Raw genomic sequence first — 20,305 nt, forward strand, 5'->3', positions numbered from 1 at the left:
ATATTGCTGAAAATTCAGAGAAGTTAATTGTCACCTTTAAATACTTTAAAACACAAGGTAGCCACTAGGTACCTGCAGCTTTCAAATCTGAAGCCAAGTTACTAGTACATCTTTTCTGTGATAGCTATGTCCCTTCTCCAATTTTGCACCTCTAGAGCTTGTATAATTCAATTATCTAAGAGCATTTTAAAATATGTTGGCTAACAAAGATAAAATAAGTATTCTATATATTAATATCTAGGACTTTATCGAATTAAGCATAGTATTTGTTAATTGGAGGCAGTCTACTTGTCCTCCTGCATAAGCTCTGATGGCAGCTAAGCATAATATGATCAATCTTGACAGATACCATGTTAAATTGTGAATCCTGTTCAAAGTTTTCCAGCACTGGCAGATAGCATCAAAACCCGCTAATTTTTGTCTATGGTCAGTTATATTCTTTCCCAAGTCTTGAAGTTCACTAATCCAGTTTTCTTTCCACTGGGATTTTGCACCGAAGTTAGTATTGTACAACTGCTGTGCAGATATCCGGGGGGGGGGGGGGCTTCCTAGATTTAAGCCTTCCAATTGATAAGTATGGCATAGCAGAGTGCCCTCGATTTTAAAATGGAATTTGTAATTTAATATATAACTTCTTGGATTTTTTATAACCTTACAAAATCTCCATCTTATGTGCATCGTACTATTATGTTCTTTCTATATGTCCTTACTGCTGCTATCCATTTCTTTCATGCCATATGTTAAATAAACAAATAAATAAGTCTAAGAACAGCCTTTCAAATCCCTAAGTGTCTGCAAAGCCATCTTGCAACTAGATGAAAGTGGAGCCTTGAGTGTGGCTAGCCATAGTCAACTATTGTCTCAGGCTGTATTTCTAGACTGTAATAAAAATTGAGAGGACAAATTAAAAAGCCATGGTCTAAGTTAGCATAGACTTTTTTTCAGATTTGTCGATTCCCTTTTTCCACAGTAAGACTTTTTAGTTTTATAGGACAGTATGAATTTATTAAACAAAATCTAAATAAAAGATTAGATCACGGTAGAATAAAAAAATATTAACTCTTTATTTGAATAATTTTACTAAAAAGTAAAGCAAAAGAGGAAGCCATTTTTCTTCTAGAAATAAAAAAGTTATGACAATTAAAAACTCATACAGCTTTATAACATGGGTTTTATAGACATTTCATGTCAGTTGACAGTAGGTAGGGTAGGTAGGTAAATAGATATCATATCTTGAGAAGTCTATAATGTTTGATAGATGAAATGAAAGAGAAGAAAATAATGAATAACAACAAAGTGGACTCAGCTACAGCACATTGGAAGACCTGAGGGACAGGCTGGAACTGGTCTATCTATGTGTTCTGTAAGAGTTGACACCAATTTGATTGCACAATTCAATCAATGTATCTCAAGTTCAAGAATTGTATTTCTTTTTCCTTTTGAAATCCACTCTACCTCCACTGCAATCATTAATATTTATTCCAAGCTGTTTTATACTGAGGTAAATTGTTGGGTCACTCTCATCCAGCTTTTCCCAACTCAACTCAATTCCCCTCTATAGATTCATGCAAGCATATAAATATTTGCATTAAATAAAAAAATGTGCAGATATAATTCCCAGAATTCCTAGCCAACATGAATACTGCCGAAAACCTGAGGAATTAATATCCACCTATCTTGAAAGTACCCAGACTGGGAAGATCTGATCTAGCTCAATACTCACTACTGGCTGAAAGATCTGGTAGGTAGAAATCTCTTCTTGATCTGCCCGTTAATTAATGATGCCCAAAACTGAAGCTCACACTACTTGCATATTAAATTTGTATTCTGCTGAAGTTCTTCTATACACATGTATTACTGTGCAGCCAGGTAGCCAATGATCTTTTCATGTTTTAATTTCAAAACGAGATACTCAAAAGGTACAATTACTCATTCTAGAGATTTCTGACTACTGAGTTGAATAGATAACCATCCCAGATTCAAGATCTTTTTGCCCTTTTTCAATTTTGGATTCCCGTCCAGGCAAAAAATCTGACACACGTGAATTGAATTTATTTGCCCAATTAACTATCAGTCTGAACTAGGACTGGAAATAATTACTTGTAAGAAAACAAGATTAACCCCCCCTCATACAACATTTAATCTTTGCTAATAGGTACAGCTGAATAAATAATATATTTCAGAAGTATTTGACCAGTTGTTTGTCTCAACATCTTTTGAATTTGAACTTAAATGTACATTTTAAATAAGTTTAAGACTAGCACAGCCTTCATTTTAATCCATACTGAAGTTACTCTCTGTGCTTCTTACATTCTTTTGCTTTTCCATGCTATAAAACCAGCCACTTCAAGAAACAAATTCAGAATTGCTTATTTTGCACAAAGCATTTCAGTTCATCAGGCACATCTTAAATTAGTTCATGACTATTTAAATACCTTTATCCCTCAGATTAATCGCTACTAAATAATGCATATGTGGAATGCTGTAATATTTGATAACAGTGAATGAGATTTCCTGATTCCCCATTTCTCTACATAAATTGCACTAAACCCAGCCATTGAAAATACATATGTATTTTGCCATTTAACCTGAGATCTAAGCCCTTAATGAAATACTGTATAAAATGATCCAGGATAAGTCATTATCTTGGCACTCTTTATATCTCATAAGCATGGAGATGTATAAACTATCAGCTCTCACCAAAATTAAGCATCAGTTTAAATGAAAAAAAAATAAATTTAATACCTCGCTTAGCTCTCATTTGAATTAATGAGGCTACAAACTTATATTTTATTGAAGCACATCCATAGAAATGGATTGAAATTTTGCATATAAAACAAGTTAACATAAACAAATTATGTTTTTAAATTTAGCTTGTTACTTTTGAGAAGTACTTTTATCGTGTTTTCTAATAATGTCCATAAGATTGTCCCCAGTTACAAGATCATTCGGATATTCTTTGCTCCTCAGCTGTTCTTTCCGCTTTTGGTCATGTAAATATGGAGAATTTAATAACTGAGGTGGGAGAATGGTGCCAGTTGGTTTAACTCGCTTTACCACATCCCAGAAAAGTTTCTTGCTGTTATTATTAATAAATGTAATTGCAGTTCCATTGTGACCCAGCCGACCTGCTCTTCCAACCTAAAAAAGGAAAAGCAATGGTACTTATAATCAATGACAAATGTTATAGGTAACTGTACAGATAGTCCTGAACTTACAGCCACAAGATTTTTTTTTGGGGGGGGGGAGGACAGGATATGTAGAGTAATTGACACATCACAAAACAATGTTGCTAACTGCATTTTAATTAGTTTTAGTAAGGAAGTTATTTAAATGAATGTTCCCAAAAGTGCTTTTCAAAAAGCAACTGGAGTTTCTTAGTTTTTTTCTTGAAAACGTTTCACTTCTCATTCAAGAAATTTCTTGGATGAGGCACAAAATGTTTTCAAGAAAAAAAAAACAAAGAAAGTCCAGTTGCTTTTTGAAAAGCACCTTTGGGACAACTATAACCTGGATGATTAAGAATCTCCATAGACGTTTAAATGAATGCTAGTCTTGTTACCTGTTTCTTCAAAATGTGCTTGGAAAAATAAATTCATTGTTTAACCCTATAGCAGTGAGGGCAAACCTTTTAGAGACCGAGTGCCCCAAAACTGCCCCCCGTCACCGCTCCACTGTGCCCACTGGGCCACCCACCACCTCCATGGCCCACCACAGATCACCCAGGTAGCCCAGCAGCGCCATGGTGGCCATGCCCTCTGTCTGTGCCCCACAGCATCATCTGGACGCGACGGGGCGCAAGGGCAGAGTCTTGTCTCTGCTGCCCGGCTATCATGTCTTTGGCTGTGCTGCTTTATGTGGGCCATGCCTGGGGGCGACTCTTCTCCAGTGGGCTTCTGGTGAGGAGGGGGCCGTGGGAGGAGGCGGGGCTGGGGCGACAGTGCATGTGCCCACAGAGAGGGCTCCAAGTGCCGCCTCTGGCACGCGTGCCATAGGTTTGCCACCACTGCCCTATAGCATAACACAGAATGTACCTCTTTAGGCACTGTTTATAATGTGTAACATACTCAGGAGTGAACTTCTAATTTTAAAAGTCCTTTCTCCACTGTCCACTTTGTATCATCAAACACTTTGTAGGACTTTTGAGCAATGAGGCTTGCTTTTTGTTGAAAGGTTCAATATCACACTGTGCCTTTTAAATCAGAAAGTATATTTACCTGGTGCACATATTCATCCATGCTAGATGGCATGTCAAAATTCACAACCAGCTTAATATTGACAAGGTCAAGTCCACGCCCAAGGACTCCAGTGCTTACTATAACTTCATATTCCCCTTGCAATAATCCCTACCACAAGGGAAATATAAACATTATTTTCATCAATAGAAATATACTTTTCAAAATTACAAAGACGTCAGCAAAAATTCTGAATACATTTCAAAGAACACAAAAACAACAGCTGAACAATAAAGAAGCACCTATGTAATTTAATAAAGCTGAAAGCATTTTCCTCACAAGACATTTCCTATGAACTTAAATTCCCAAATCTGATTCCATCGCTGCTTTAGCCAACACAATGGATCTTGAGATATATTTTGCGATATGAAAAATAACTTTCATCTAAAAGGAAACTCACTAAGAGGTCAATCTCAAATCTCAAACTCTCTACCTCAGGGGTCTTCAAACTTGGCCCTTTTACGACTTGTGGACTTCAACTCCCAAAATTCCTCAGCCAGCGTGCTTGGCTGAGGGATTTTGGGAGTTGAAGTCCACAAGTCGTAAAAGGGCCAAGTTTGAAGACCCCTGCTCTACCTAATAGCTATGTGCTGTATCTAGTTCTCAATTATTTTGGTCTTAAGACCCCTCTATATTCTTAAAAATGACTGAGTACCCCAAAGAGCTTAGTTTATATGGGTTGCAGCTACTGTATCGATATTTACTGTATTAGAAATTAAAACATAGAAATTTTGAAATATCTGACTTTGCGGAACTTCATAGGTCCTCATACATAACCTTGGGAACCTCTGGTTTAGAGTTCTTTAACCACAGATTTAGCTAGCTTCTAGATAGGCCCCAGATGTTTACAAACCTGTAAAATTGCAGTTCTTTCTGACTGTGATTTCTCAGCATGCATCGAGGTTGTCTGTAAACCTGTGATTTTATGAACAGCATTACTCAGAAGATCAGCACCCAACTTACATTCCACAAATACCAGTATTGGAGGCTTAAAGAGTTTCTTATCCTAAAAAGGGGGAACAGGGAGAATACAGTGAGCATAAGGTAAAAAATATTAATTTATGTACCAAAAAAAGATAAATGGAATAGTGTGAGATTTAGTGGTGGTAAATAAAGCAAAAGGACTAGCCAACTATTTTCCAATATTACTAAGCCAGAAGTAGTAATGTTTTGAATAGTTTTCGAATAGTAAAAAGAAGGCAAATATCAGCCATTATTTTCTATTACCATAGTTTTTTAAAAAGATTTTAACAGCATGAGGATTTAAGTAATCTGACCAAATCAAAAGAGCTGTTTAAATTCTCACAGCCCAAAGGTTTGGTGTTTTAGTTTCTTATCAAGGAAACATGCCACAATACAAACTATTTTAACACTCTTGTACAATATAGTGTGGCATGGTTTCTATTCGAACATAGCTAAAATGCCTTCGAGTATGCCCTAATTCTTTGGATATTAGTTGTTTCTTAATTTAAGCAACTTCCACCATCATAGGTTCAGACACACCCACCCACACACCCATATACATACACACACACGCATATATATACATATACATATATGAATGCATGCATGCAGTAAAATGCAAGTCCACATAACCAATAAGATTCATACTATCAACATTTCAATGGAAAAGCTGCCCAAGAGGAATAAATTTATGGTTTAAATGGTTATATTTCCAAGAACAGAACTGATTATAGCAAGGGTTCTAGCTCATTTTTCCCCAATTATCTATGGTCGATAAAAAGAAGCGAAGACTTGTGTTCCCATGAGGATACTAACGTTTAATATTTCAAAAAGCTTTTTCTTTTTGGAAGGCTCTTCTATCCACAAAATAATCTGGCGAACATTGGAGCATGGCAGATTCTTTTCTCCAACTGTTATTTTCACTGGATTCTGCAGAAGTCGGCTTGCCAGCTGTTCAATGCTTAAAGGCACTGTGGCTGACACCAAGATGGTTTGATGATCATTGGGAATATTTTCCAAAATTTCTAACACCTGCTGCTGGAAGCCCATCTTTAGCATGGTGTCAACCTATTGTTTAAAAAAGAAATGGATTAACTAGTGTTTGTTTTATTCTTAAGATACGTGAAAACATTATTTTACATTCATTATCAACATCTATCTGGAATTTCAGATCAGCGCTTCCCAAACTTAACGACTTCACTATGGCATGAACTTCATCTCCCAGCAATAATCATGCCAGCTGATGGTTCTGAATGTTGATGCCCATATAGAGAGAAAGTGCACTCTTTTAGATAGTGGTTGTAATGAAGGAAAAAAAGTATTACAGTAATGCTTCTTTGAGTAACAAAGACAACCTGGTTAAGAAGTACATATTCCCAGAATCTCAAATTATGTCTCTTTTCTGGCCACTGCTTCTGTCAACAATAACAGTCCAGCATGATAGAAAGTTGTTTGAAATTTGGCCTATTTCAATGACCAAAGTAGGTGAAAGGAAACACTTTTACATACTCAGCTGCCTTTTTGCCAAGTACAAGAAAATCTTCAGCTATAATTTATAACTGCTGTAACATATCTTTAAAAGTTGGCAGATGAAAAAGTCTTGAGATACTACAAGATAACATTTTATACTAAGTTAACCCAAACTTGCTAAAAATCTAATTATGCATAAACTACAGTATTAAAATTGTAATGTTTTGCCGACTGTGGTTTACAGTGCTTAGTTACCACACAAAAAAGGAGTCATTTATTCTCCCCCCTCAAAATAGAAGAGCCATTACACTAGTGACATATTTTTTTGAGCAATAATATACACTTACCTCATCAACAACAGCAATTTTAATATTATGAAGTTGAATAGAGGATTGCTTTAAAATTTCTCGGAGCCTTCCAGGTGTAGCTATGATCACCTAAAATAAGAGGCAGGAAATACAAATAATAGAAAATAAATAAATTCATTGTTATTACAAATTCCAACAAACATATTAAATCAAATGCGCAAGGTGAGAAAATATTTACATTTGAAAAACAGGATTTTTCACGGCACATGAAACATAAAATTACTTAGATTTGCTTGGAGATGGATGCACTGGTTCTGCGGAAGTAGTTGAAACATGGATTGATGTAGTTATCTGGGGAAAGTTTGATTCTATTAGCCTGGAGAAAAATTCCTTGGACCTCTGTGTCTACCAGTATTTGAGATCTATGCCCTTCTTGGTTGGTATATGGCTGCATCCAAAAGTGAATATTTTAAGAGAAAGAGTGATCCTGCCTGAATTTAAGAAGGTTGAAGAATGACTGAAGAAGACATTTGTGGTCAAAACTGTGCTGGATAACTTCTGGCCTGTCTTCATTTTCATTTTAAAGAAAGGTTGTTAAGAAGGGTGTCATGCTGTAGTTCAAAAGGCCTAGCATTGATCACATTTGTTACTGACCTAGGTAAACTCAGGTGGAAATGTTATATCCATCCTGGCTCTCCTGAATCTTTCAGAAGCCTTCAATACTAGTGACCAGGGTATTTTTATGGACGAGTTCAGGGGGCTGGAAATGGAGAAGAAATTTAATCCAAGGCTCTTACTTTGTGGGGGTAGCTGGTGCAGTTTACAGAGTACAGGCATTATCAATGCACATATGCACATATCAATGCACATACAGAACTACTATGCTGCTGATTTCTGGGCCAGCTGAAGCTTCTGAGTAAGTACTAAGGGCAGACCCATGCAGAACACATATTGCAGTAATCCAATCACTAGGAGATTAAACTATGAATAACTTTGAGGAAAACCTCCAGATCCAGGAATGGGTACAATTAGTATACAAGATGGAGCTGTGCAAGGGCCTTCAAGCCACAGCTGTTACTTACTCTTTGAGCAAGAACTGTGAGTCCTACAAATAACCCCATTGCTGTCAGCAATGTTAGAGGGCAAATACCACAAAAAATCTCTATGCTAAAAGGCTTTGTCTTTGTAAAGATGGAAGCAATGAATCATGAACTACCTCTTGCTTTACTGTAACTTTTATAATCTCACAATACTGCATTTTGTTTTATGAAGTTTGTTACTCCTAACAAAGTTTTAATTAACTTGCTGAGCAAATGAATAAGAAGAAAAAAGTTTATTTTCTTTTTCCTTTATGGTCCAGTTTTGAAAATAATTATCTGCTATTCTGGAACTTGCCAATAAAATAGAGGCACCCTTTCAATCAAGTTCTCTGACTTTTACCATTCTGAACGTAAACTGCATCAAATGCTCGTTCAAATCTTAAGGATATAACATAATGTGATTTACCTTAACGTTTTGCTTCAGCCGATGAAGCTGGGGTGGTAAAGGCAATCCTCCAACCAGAAGAACGGTTCTCATATTTGGTAGACCAATCATGAGCTCTTTAGCTTGCTTCTCTATCTGTATAGCTAATTCTCTTGTTGGTGTCAGAATAAGAGCAGACAAAGTCTCTGTCTTAAAAAGCATAAAAACAAATAACAGGTTACTGATTTTTCCTTTAGTTAAAAATTTCAGAAAAATAAAATGCGAGAGGGGTTAATTTATATCAAACAAACCCAACGCCATCACTACATCCATGGTTAATCTAGTGATGTCAGTAATTATACCATCTATAACAGGGATCTTCAAACTTGGCCCCTTTATGACTTGTGGACTTCAACTCCCAGAATTCCTCAGCCAGGCACGCTGGCTGAGGAATTCTGGGAGTTGAAGTCCACAAGTCATAAAAGGGTCAAGTCTGAAGACCCCTGATGTATAACATATTGCAGCGGTATACACCAATAAACCAATATTCTGCCTTTAGTGAAGAAGTGAGAGCAAGTGGAAGGAAAGGAGTCATTTGAACATGGGAAGGAAGATTTGCTTATGCTTTCATTACAATGATTATGCTTTTTTAAAAAAAACCAGTCTTCAGAAGTATTTATATTTCAATTACCCAGATATAAATTTCTTCCACAGCTGATATCACAAATTTAATCACATATTTTAAATGAAGTAACAGAAAGACAAAAACCTAAACTGAAAAAGAGCTTAGATGTATGGTTTCTCTGGCAAACAACAACAATGTTTGAGATCTAATGCAGAATTTCTCAAAAGGATAATGCTTTGGAATGGTCTGAACAATTCTTCTCAACAAACATGGATCCTGTCAACGAACAAAAGTTACCTCTTCGGAAGCTTTAATTATAACAGGAAGGAGGAAAGCTGCAGTTTTTCCTGAGCCGGTGTCAGCGGTTGCCAAAATATCCCTGCCCTGTAACCCAACTGGAATCATCTGCATCTGGACAGGGGTTGGGACTTCATAGCCTGTTTTTTTTAGATTGCTGCTGAGAATTTCTGGGAAGCCACAATGTTCAAACTCAACAATGGGTCTTGCAACTCCTTGCCCTTCAACAGCTATGCCAAGCTGCTGTTTTAAACTTTCGATCTGCTCATCCTCAAGGCTTAACAGGAATTCATTCTCTTCATACACATAAGCAACACCAGGCTGAGAAATGGCTTGTTCACTCTTAGTAGGCTTTAAGCTTTCCTCCTCCCCTTTGAATTGTAGAAGGTGCTTGGCTTTACATTCCAAACTACATACATCTTCATCAGTCTTGTCACAGATGTACTCCCCATACCGACCACAGACCACACATACAGGTTCCCCGGATTGTGGCCAGCGCTGAATTTTACTGAAAGATTTTATGGGTTCTTCTGCATCACAAGAGTCCTCATTGTTTTCTGACTCTGATTCAGAAAGGGCCAGAGTTGAATCTAAAAATGTCTGTGGTGCAGTGTCTCCTTCTACTGATTTCAATGAGTCAGTCTCAACAGTTGCTGCATCTACTTTGTTGGACTCTTTGGGTTCTGTAGAGTTTTCAGATGCAAATTCATTGGGGGAGGGTTTGTTTTTCTTAGCGACACAGCACTCCTCATCAATCACATTCCTCTTGACTTTGAGAGATCTCGGAACAAACATTCTTCAAGAACCTATCATGAAAATATACAATCATTAGAACTGGCAATCTTCTGACAAATTAATATTTCCATATGATTCAGCAAGGGCAACAGGAAACTCAAAGAAACAGATTGTTCTCCATTTATACAGGAGCAAGTTTATTTGAATTGGAATAAAGTAAGTTGTGGTTAGAGTCTATTAATTTTACCACATGTTAGAGCAGGGCTCCTCAACCTTGGCAACTTTAAGACTTGTGGACTTCAACTCCCAGAATTTGCTGGCTGAGGAATTCTGGAAGTTGAAGTCCACAAGTCTTAAAGCTGCCAAGGTTGAGGACCCCTGTGTTAGAGTTATTTAAACCTGGAATTCATGGAACATTTTACAGCATTTAAATAACAGAAAAGTAGCATAGTAATGAGTTAATCTTGCAAGTAAAACCTGCTAATTTCTACGAATTGGTTTTTTTTTTTAACCAAATCCATCTATAAATATTTTTCTGATAATGGAAGCAATGAGCATAATTTTGAATTGGTTTTTTTGTTGATGTTTGTTATGGAGCTATGAAGGGCTGCAAAGGCTCCAGTTTCAACACAGAGAAATAAAATATAACTCTGGGAATTTTGCTGCGATAGCTATTTAACTAGCAGAGGCTGAGGTGATAGGAAAGAACATTGTGTTCCTCCATTGCTTTCTGGACACTGCTCATAGTACAGTTTAAATGACTGAGGCAAACATTTATTTATAAATTAATAATATAATCTCTGCCTCAGAATCTAAAATTAACGTTGTTTCTTAAAGCAACTCATTACTGTACCAAATCAGCAATATTGTCCTTCAAATACAAAGCACTCATTGCTTGGAAGCAATACAGTTGTAACCCAGGTCATTTTGACTAAAGATAAAATAATATCATTTATATCAGTGGCTAGTAAAAACTGAGGCCTCACTTTTTACCTACTTTTTTTTTTCAGCTCCAAGCCTCACTCTGGTACTTCCTCCACTCCCCACATTACATGCATCAAAAAGTTGTCCTGAATTATATATTACCTTAATGTCAGTTTATCCTCATTGAGTTTCTGAAATAGGATTTACAAGTTGAGTGACTAAATCAAGCATATCCTCATGTTAACTCAAATATTCTCTTTTGCTTCACTGTTTCTATGAAATTAAAAAAGAAAATCCCAAATGTTCACCCAGGCTGAACTTTTCCAGCCTTTATTATGTATCCTCTCGAACCAACACAGAATAAACAAACAATGATCTTTGTTAAAACTAAATTTTTGCTGATTCCATGTTTTCAGATGGAGAAAAGATGGGAAAGGTTGTCTGCACCTTTAACTTTGTCCTTTACTAAAGTTACTTGATAACAGTTGTTTTTAAACAGATTCTGTGTGGCAATTAATATCCCCCTTGCAATTCCTATAAAGATGTTTCCATGAAAAATGAGGAAATAACTAGCATTAAAATCATAAAGGCCCAAAAGACTTCTAAATAAGACCCACTACTTCATCAATTAATCAATTTTAAGTCAGTCTATCACAGTTATCATAGAACATAAGTTTTGATTTACAAAATGCTCAGGAAAAAGACAAAAGGTTGCCTTAATGTACTTTACAGATATGTGATAAATGCAGTTGTGAATTAAAACAGGACAGGCAGATTTAGGCCTTATTTTTATTCTTATTTTAATCCAACCCAAGCTCTACTTATCAGAGCCAGGTTCATGGACCAATAGGGTTAAACCTAAATGTAAAACGAAATTAAATGTGTTGAAATGTCTGAAAAGAGAGATTCTAAAAATAATAAAAATCAGCGGAAGCCCTGGTACCCTATTCTGTGCACCATATTTGATTAATGTATTAATCAAAAATGTAACGTGTAACTCTCGAAGACACTAGGAGAGCTGCACCCAGATCAGGGTCAAGGCAACAAAACGGCAAAGCAGTCATGCCAAAACATAAGCAACTACTAGGAGAAGGCCACTCAAGATTTAGTTTTAATTTAAAACTAACTCCTCTCTCCGGCCAGGGGTTCCCAACCTTGGCAACTTTAAGACTTGTGGACTTCAACTCCCAGAATTCCTCAGCCAGCAAAGCTGGCTGAGGAATTCTGGGAGTTGAAGTCCACAAGTCTTAAAGTTGCCAAGGTTGAGAACCCCTGCGAGTCTAACCGGTCAAAAATCGTTGCCAACTTACTGCAAATCAGCCCATAGATCTGTGATCAATGTATCTCAAGCGATTCTTCCATAGGATCCGATACTCTCTAGCTGCACATCCCCGCAGACAGATAAATATCTCGACCCGAAAGGATAAGTGGCGGTCCAATGCAAAAAGGCAGCATGCAAGCAAAAGGCGGCGATTTGCAACAACAGCGACCGACAGACCCGGTTTCCCGTGGGAAGCGATTCAGCCTTCCTCAATCACCCTACCCCAAAATCCGTCCTCCAGCGGGCAAGAGACCGAGATCTTTACGCTTCCCAACCCTGACTGCCGTTCTAGCCGTCGTCACGGCGCCTCGGATTCTCCGAAGCGGAAAAGGGGCTGGCCTTCATTTCCGGTTCATCTTGGAAACGCGGGCTGCGTTGTGAGCAACGGCAGGGCGTTGCGGACACGTCTGAATAAAACGCGAAGGCATACTTTTAAGTAGACTAAGGTTTTCCTTTAGGACCCACCTGATGCAAACAAAAGCGAGCTTTGTTCTGTGGAGAAGCTCGGGTTTTTTCCCCGAAGCAGCTCAGAAGTGGCTGGTGCTGCATGAAATGGAAAGACCGCTTGGTGGCGATAGAAGATTGAAGTTTACTCGTCTGTTGCTCCCTCTAGTGATGGTTTGAAGTTTTGCAACCCGGGCATAATATTCCTAACAAAGGGGAAAAAAGAGGACAAAGCCGTTGTTGGCTCCGATCACCCCTTTCATAAGCATTGGAAAGCTATGTGTAATTTAATGAAAAGAAGGATGAGGGGGTGACATGATAGTAGTGTTCCAATATCTCAGAGCTTGCCACAAAAAAGAGGAAGTCAAGCTATTCTCCAAAGCACCTGAAGGCAAGACAAGAAGCAATGGATGGAAACTAACCAAAGAGAGAAGCAACCTAGAACTAAGGAGAAATTTCCTGACAATTAGAACAATTAATCAGTGGAATAGCCTGCCTCCAGAAGTTGTGAATGCTCCAACACTGGAAGTTTTTAAGAAGAGATTGGACAACCATTTGTCTGAAATAATATATGGTCTCCTGCTTGTGCAGGGGAATAGACTAGAAGACCTCCGAGGTCTCTTCCAACTCTACTATTCTGTTATTATTCTGTTATTATCATTAAAGCATATACTTCCCACCACCACCATGCACAAATCACACATAAATGTTTGTAACTGCTGTCAGCTGTCTTCACATCCAAAGGGACAAGGCCTGGTTTGTCAGGATAATGGAGACAGTCCTTTCAAAGAACATTAGTTTTTCAGGGTAGCCTTATTTCAACTTTAAAAAAAAAGAGGTTGGCTAGACAGTTGGCAGGATAAATATGTTTTTTATCCCTTAAGCCACTCAGGAATTCAGTAAATGAACCAATTGGTTTTTATTTTATTTTTTGTTTGTAAAAACAAATCCCTTCCCTTCCAGATCCTGTTATTTCATTCTATTACTCATGTCACAAATTGTTCCCCACTGCAATGTGACATTTAGTTTTCTGCAGTCCCCTAGGGACCCTCAATGCTCCTTTGTTCCCCTAAATAACAGAATAACAGAATTGGAAGGGACCTTGGAGGTCTTCTAATCCAAGCCCCTGCACAAGCAGGAGACCCTCTTATCACTAATGTACACAAGCAGATTGATCCCCTAAGGTAGGTTTGCATGCAATTTAATTTTACCCCCATATTCCATTTCCACTGTCACTTTTCAATTGTTTATAGAGCCCTGCCTCTTTCATGAGGAAAACAGAAGGAGCTTCACTCAGTAAATAAGACAAGGTGACAGAGACATATGTGGTAGACAGACTTCAAACAACAGGAAAAGAAAGTAATACATTTCAAAGATTTTTTTCCCTTTTTCAAACAAAAAAGAATGCAAAGCATATATTGCATTGGGTCTAAATGGGACAGACTGATTAATTTGGTTTTAAAATCTATTGGTCTTTCCAGTCAATGGCCTGGATTCAAACTTTGTCTAAGTTGTGCCACTAAAAGCAGTGAGTTCTGTTAGATTCAGTCCTGTTGATTTCAATGGGGCAATCTACTTCAAGATCTACCCTAAACACAGTCAAGTGTGCTTCAACCCCTGACTTTAGAAAGCAAACAACCGACTATTAAGCTGCTCAACAGTGCTGAAGGGCTTAGTGGAGGTTGTATAACAAGAAGTAATCCACACCACAAAATCTATGGCTTCCATACAAAAAATCACAATTAGGCAGCTTTAGTGATTGGTTTGGTAGCTTCCTAGAGACATTTGTGTGGCATGAGTGTAGGTCACAATGGTGCAGGAGCAGGTGCCCTTTGATAGGACGATAAGGGAGGCAGGTCATCTCCTTGGGCTTTATGACTTCATCCCTGCAAGCTAAAGTATCAGTTACTTTCAGTTACCAGTTATCAGAGCGACGATGCCTTCCTTGAGGTCAGTTGCTCTTCAGTAGGGCTCCTGGACTCTGGGGAAGCTTCCCTCCTTTTGTAGCCAAGTCTCAGAGGGGTAAGTGAGGGTGAGAGTTTGGGTTAGGTTTAGGGTGGGAGTGAGAGGGTTAGGCCGGGGAAAGATGAGAGTGAGAGTGAAAGGGGGAGGGACAGGCTGAGAGGGAGGGTGAGGTTGAGAGTCAGGACCAGGATCAGGGGGAGGAGAACAGGAAGGATATTTTGGTATGGGGAATGGGAGGAAGAAAAGGTCAAAAGAGAGGAGAGGAGCAGGGAAGGGGGAAAGGGAGAAGGAGACAAAAAGGCGGAGTAGGATGGGTAGGACAGGGGAGGGAGAGAGAGGAGGGGGACAGGACGGGAAGGGAGGGGAGGGGATGAAGAAGGGAAAGGAGAGGAGGATGAAGAAGTGGAGCGGACCCAGTAGGAGAGGGGAGGGAAGTGGGACAGGACAGGGAGAGAAGGGAAAGTATGCATAAATAGGCAGGAGGGAATTATAATGCCTTTATGACTTCATCCATGCAGATTATTATCAGAGGTAAGGGAGAGGGAGGGGAGGAGGAGAGGGAGAGGCAAGAGGGGGAGGGGGATAAGGAAAGGGTGAGGGATGAAGAGGTAGAATGAGCTGGGGCGGAGTAGCAAGGGGAGGGGAGCGGGAGGGGATAGAGAGAATGGCAGGTAGAGACAAAGGGGGGGGAAGGAATTATAATGTCTTTAAGACTCCATCCATGCAGAGGTAATGGAGACGGGAGGGAGAGGGAGGATGGAGGGAATGGGGATGAGAGGGGGAGAGGCAGGAAAGGCAGGGGGATAGGTAGGAAGAGAGGAAGGGGAGAAAAAGGTACAGTAGGCCAGGGAAAAGATCAAGGGGAGGGGAGGGAGGGGAGAGGGGGAAGGGAATGGGACAAGGAGAAGGATGGGTAGAAACATATGGAGGGGGGAATTTAAATGTTTTCATGATTTCATCCATGAAGATTATCAGAGGGAAGGGAGAGGAAGGGAGAGTGAGGGAAATGGAGAAGAGAGGGACAGAGGCAGGAGAGAGAGGGGGATAGGTAGGAAGGGGAAGGGGACAACGATGGAGTGGGACAGGGAGGAAATACATCTCTCCTGCAAACCTTGAGAGTTTTGCAAAACTTTTTAATAATTTGGGTTTTTTTTTAGATTTGTGCCACTTGGACGACATAAGTATTCAGACTCAGGAAGGATAATCTGAACACCATAAAGACCATTCAATTTATTACTGCATAAGACTGGACTGTGGTCTATTGACTTGTATGATGATGATGTCCTATCTCAACATAGAAATGGTCTTGCCCGTTGTTTTGTTGATCACATGATTTAAGTGGTTGTTGCTATATGTGTATTGTATTTTAGTAAACCCTAACAAACAAGAAATTAGTTCTTGTTGATTGTTTGATTATATAGCTTTCATGGAACATGCAGAATTGGTTTCCTATTGCTACTTTCTTCTTCTTCTTCTTGTGCCATATCCGTTATCGGATGTTGGCAATCATGCTGGCGATCCTGTTTTTATCAGCAGCCACACGAAAAAGTGCTGCTGAGTTTTGTCCAAACCAGTCCCTTAGATTTTGAAGCTACCTTCTAGGATATTCCAAATTCCCAGTTTTGTCTGTAAGTCTGGGATTTCTTGATGGAAATATTAATAACTAATACTAAGCAGATCTGATCATGTTTGGCTGCTTGTCAACTAGGTGCCACCCCCCAATTCTAAACTAATATTCCCTACTTAAATTTTATTTTTAAGTGAATAGACAACCTATTTAGCAGGTGCTGTTTTTGATTGCCTAAATCGAAAAAAGCCTGTGAAAATAGAACATATTCCTTCTGCACCATTTTTAGCAATTGTATCTCAGATCAATCTGTCCTGCTGTCAAGTTTCAGTGCTAAGAGCTGACTATTGCACTTCCTAGATGTCTCCAAGCATTTAAAGAACAGTTTTCCTTCCCATTTAGTCCTTGAATGCCCTCTACTCCTTTGTACGCTGCAATCTTCATTCAAGAGCAGTCCAGATAAAGCTATACATACATGATTATTTGTCTTCTTATGAATTCTAATTGTAATAATAATAGAGGGGAGGGACTACATAGAGTCTAATGGCTGAATCCTGTGAAATGGTGGAATTATACTAATATGCAACTTTCTAACATAGAATTCTTCAACTTAGACCTGATTTCTGTACAGATCAAATGTTTAAATACAATTCTTGCTGGCCTGGAAAGCTAGTTATTACCTTATGTGGTTCATGCATGTGGGGAAATAGGCTGGCTGTTGCCTAGGAAACCCACACTTCTTGTAATGAGTCAGTTAAAGGTGCTACTGCACTCTATATATTTTTAATCCATGTTTCTATCTTGAGTTGTTGAACAGCAGCAGCCTCTAAACAAACTGTACACCTTTCTCCATCCTCCAGTTTCTTATCTTGAAGAAGCATATGGTTCTAACTTAATATGAAGCAAGCCAATAGGCAAACTTTCCTAGATATAGCAACATTCTAAATTTAAATATTTTGCATATGTTACACAGTGATGGCTGTATGTGAGGTGTCATGCTTAATGTTTGTTTGATATTCCCTTAACTACAATTGTTCATTCAGTCTGTGGAGAATGTCTTTTTCAATGCTATGCCTTTAAATGAAATTACCTAGAATATTGGAAGTTACATTACATTGCTTAATCTATGATTATAGTATTCCTCATAGTGAATAAACAAAGTTGGTTGGATTCACATACAAAAATTGGCTGAATTCATACAGCCTCCTACAGTGTATAACTTTTGCTATTCATTTAATATCTAGTGCAAGGGATTGAATCTTTAAATCTATAGATCTAGCTGTATGATATAATCTTAAATAGGTTTACTCAAAAATAATTTACATTGACTTCAATGGGATTTACTGACTTCTGTGTCAATTGACAGTTTTCTCCCTCAAAATAACAGCCACTTGCCAATAAATATTGACTTCTTTCCTGATATGAGCTATTTTATCTAATATGCCTATCTAAATGTCAGAAATGACAATATCATTTCAATGTCAATTGGAATTATAAAAATCAAATGAATCTCAGAAGGTTTTTTTTCTGGTCCTAGAATGTAGAAATTTGAGAAAATAACATATGCTAATAAGTATTTTCTTCATGCCTTACTCCAGGGGTGTCAAACTCAATTTCATTGAGGGCCGCATCAGCATTGTGGTTGCCCTCGGGGGGGGTGTGGTCAGGATGGGTGCGGCCTACTGGGTGGGCGTGGCCAGCTCTACATTGTTCGCATCAAGGGTGCCTCTGGGGGCCTGGGCAGGAGTGGGACAGATCTGAGGGTCTCTGGCAGAAGGGGGTGGGACCAGGGCAACCGCCAAGGCATGGTCCATTTCTTCATTCCTCACAAAGGGTGACACCTCCCCAGCATGCACCCAGGGGGCGGGACCGACACAGCAGGGGCTGGTTCCTCGGTGTTTCTAGACAGCCTTGTGGAGCTAAAACTGAATGCGTTTCAGCATAGATGGCCACCACAAAATTGTACATTGGCTCCTGGCCACCCTGGGCCAGGGCCAGGGCCAAGGCAGCGGGGGCCGTTCCCTCACTGTTTCCAGGATGGCTTCGCGGGCCACATGAAACCACTTCGCGGGCCACATCCGGCCCCCAGGCCTTGTGTTTGACATGTCTACCTTACTCCAAGGGTCTTCAAACTTGGCCCTTTTATACCTTGTGGACTTCAGCTCCCAGAATTCCTCAGCCAGAATGCCTGGCTGAGGAATTCTGGGAGTTGAAGTCCACAAGTCATAAAAGGGCCAAGTTTGAAGACCCCTGCCTTACTCCTTGCTCATGGGATAATGGAAATTCTTAAACAGCTGTAAGGGCCTCTTACCATTCTGATAAAAAAAATAATCTTTAAAGTTAATAGCATTGCCTTGAACCCATCTTTTTAAAGGTCCTATAATCTCTTCCTTTGCCTAATAAAATTTCAATTTATTTTAGTCCCAGAACTCAGCTGGACTGCCAACTCAATCTTATTGCTTCTCTGCCATTCTAAAGGAGCAAATTGCCCAGGATACAGCACTCTGTCCTCGCTCTGTCCTCTAACACTGTGCCATCACCCATTTCTCCATTTGCCCACTAAGTGAAACCCAGCAGCAGTACTCGTGCAACTTAGATCCCTCAGCTTAATTTCCCTTCTCCATCCTGGCATTGCTTTCAAGAAGGTGTTTGAGATGAGTTGAAAGGAATGAGGCGTGAACATGCTCTTAGTGAAGACATTTGATGTGAGGAGCAAAAAGGTAGAATCCTTGATGTGACCCAAACACCAATGGTGGTAAGGTTTATAGCTTGGGAAATGGGGAAGAGCCACAGCCAGGGGAATAGTCAGACAAGAGGCAGCTTAGCCTGCTGAAAAAATGGAGGCATGACGATGGATAATGATCAAAGGATAACATGGCCAAAGGCCTTTTCAGAATAGATGAATATCTATCAATGTAGTGGTCATCCCACATTCTGCAATGCTAGCCTTAACCTCTTCATTTTGATAAAGTCATATATTGCTAGACTATTAGCTATATATTAACCTACTAAAAAAGAGAGTTATTATTTAACAGGGCTGATGTTGAAAAATGATAGCTGTTTTCAGTGTGCCTTACCTAATGTCCAATGAACCATTTTAGGATAATTTGTTAATATTGCTTTTTGAAATGCAAGGTATGGCTGTAATTACTGTATCTTTCAAAATTCTTCCTGATATATTTTTGATATTTTTTTTTTGCTGTGGAATAAAATGAAGTGGGTATTTTCTATTCTCAGATAACCAATGATATATTCCTGGAGGAATGCATTTTTGTTTCTGACAGTAATCCATTGCATATTATTTCAAAAGAATTAGGATACATAGGGCTTTCCCTCAAGGTATGACAAAGAATCATAAACAATTGCCACAATAATATAATTGAGAATGAGGCTACATCGCCTCACAAGTCTTCTGTTGTGAAGGCCTGAAATGGCAGGACAAATACATTAAACAATTACATCTTTTAGGTCTATATGCAGCATACGGTACTATCAATATAGTTTTGCTACATAATAAACCACTCATGTTGTTTCCACAATGACAGGCTTGATTCATAAATCACAGTACAGTAAGCCCTAAGGTAGTTTGTATGGTTTTAGTCTAGACTGGGTTGATACAGGAGTGTTGAACCTTGACAACGTTAAGATTTGTGGACTTCAACTCTCAGAATTCCCCAGCCAGCATGGGACACTCCTGTGCTAAGCTATAATGTTACTTCTTTGGTTTTGGCACAAAGGTTTAACCATTCCACCGTAGTTTCAATAAACCAGAATTAAAGAATCAATGCTTTAATGTAATGTATGAACAATCACTATCTGACTTTTGACATGCCTAGTTGAGAGACATTTATTGAAGCAATTCCTGAGTGCCAAATTTTATTTACTATGTCTCATTATTAATTGTGTACCAAGCTGCAGCTGTCATGTCAGTGTACAACAACGGCTTCTGTTTCATTGCATGATTTACATGGAGATCATTAGCCTATT

General features: G+C 38.9%; 1 protein-coding gene across 2 annotated transcripts; it reads right to left on the reverse strand.

The window, feature by feature from the left end:
• Positions 1-1,104: 1,104 nt before the first annotated feature.
• Positions 1,105-12,567, reverse strand: DDX59 (DEAD-box helicase 59). Of its 2 annotated transcripts, none has more exons than XM_015823932.1 (8): positions 12,520-12,567; positions 9,363-10,168; positions 8,483-8,650; positions 7,016-7,105; positions 6,015-6,266; positions 5,089-5,241; positions 4,218-4,346; positions 1,105-3,141 (listed from the first exon to the last, which is right to left on the reverse strand). In XM_015823932.1, the coding sequence occupies exons 2-8, from the start codon at positions 10,155-10,157 to the stop codon at positions 2,878-2,880; spliced, it is 1,851 nt and encodes a 616-aa protein (XP_015679418.1). In that variant the 5' UTR covers positions 10,158-10,168; positions 12,520-12,567; the 3' UTR covers positions 1,105-2,877. The 2 variants fall into 2 exon arrangements, with proteins under 2 accessions (XP_015679418.1, XP_015679411.1); XM_015823925.1 differs by having other exon boundaries at positions 12,332-12,567.
• Between the last annotated feature and the right edge of the window lie 7,738 nt (positions 12,568-20,305).

Source organism: Protobothrops mucrosquamatus, unplaced genomic scaffold, assembly GCF_001527695.2.
Source record: "Protobothrops mucrosquamatus isolate PMUCROS unplaced genomic scaffold, P.Mucros_1.0 scaffold_182, whole genome shotgun sequence".
Taxonomy (NCBI): Eukaryota; Metazoa; Chordata; class Lepidosauria; order Squamata; family Viperidae; genus Protobothrops; species Protobothrops mucrosquamatus.

What these genes read in the sequence shown, in the direction of transcription:
- DDX59 (XM_015823932.1), bottom strand. Translation starts at nt 10,157, where the DNA reads ATGTTTGTTCCGAGATCTCTCAAAGTCAAGAGGAATGTGATTGATGAG. An exon ending in GGCTGAAGCAAAACGTTAAG is followed by an intron (nt 7,106 to 8,482) that starts GTAAATCACATT and finishes CTCTTATTTTAG; the next exon opens with GTGATCATAGCTACACCTGG. An exon ending in AAATTGCTGTTGTTGATGAG is followed by an intron (nt 6,267 to 7,015) that starts GTAAGTGTATAT and finishes TTTAAACAATAG; the next exon opens with GTTGACACCATGCTAAAGAT.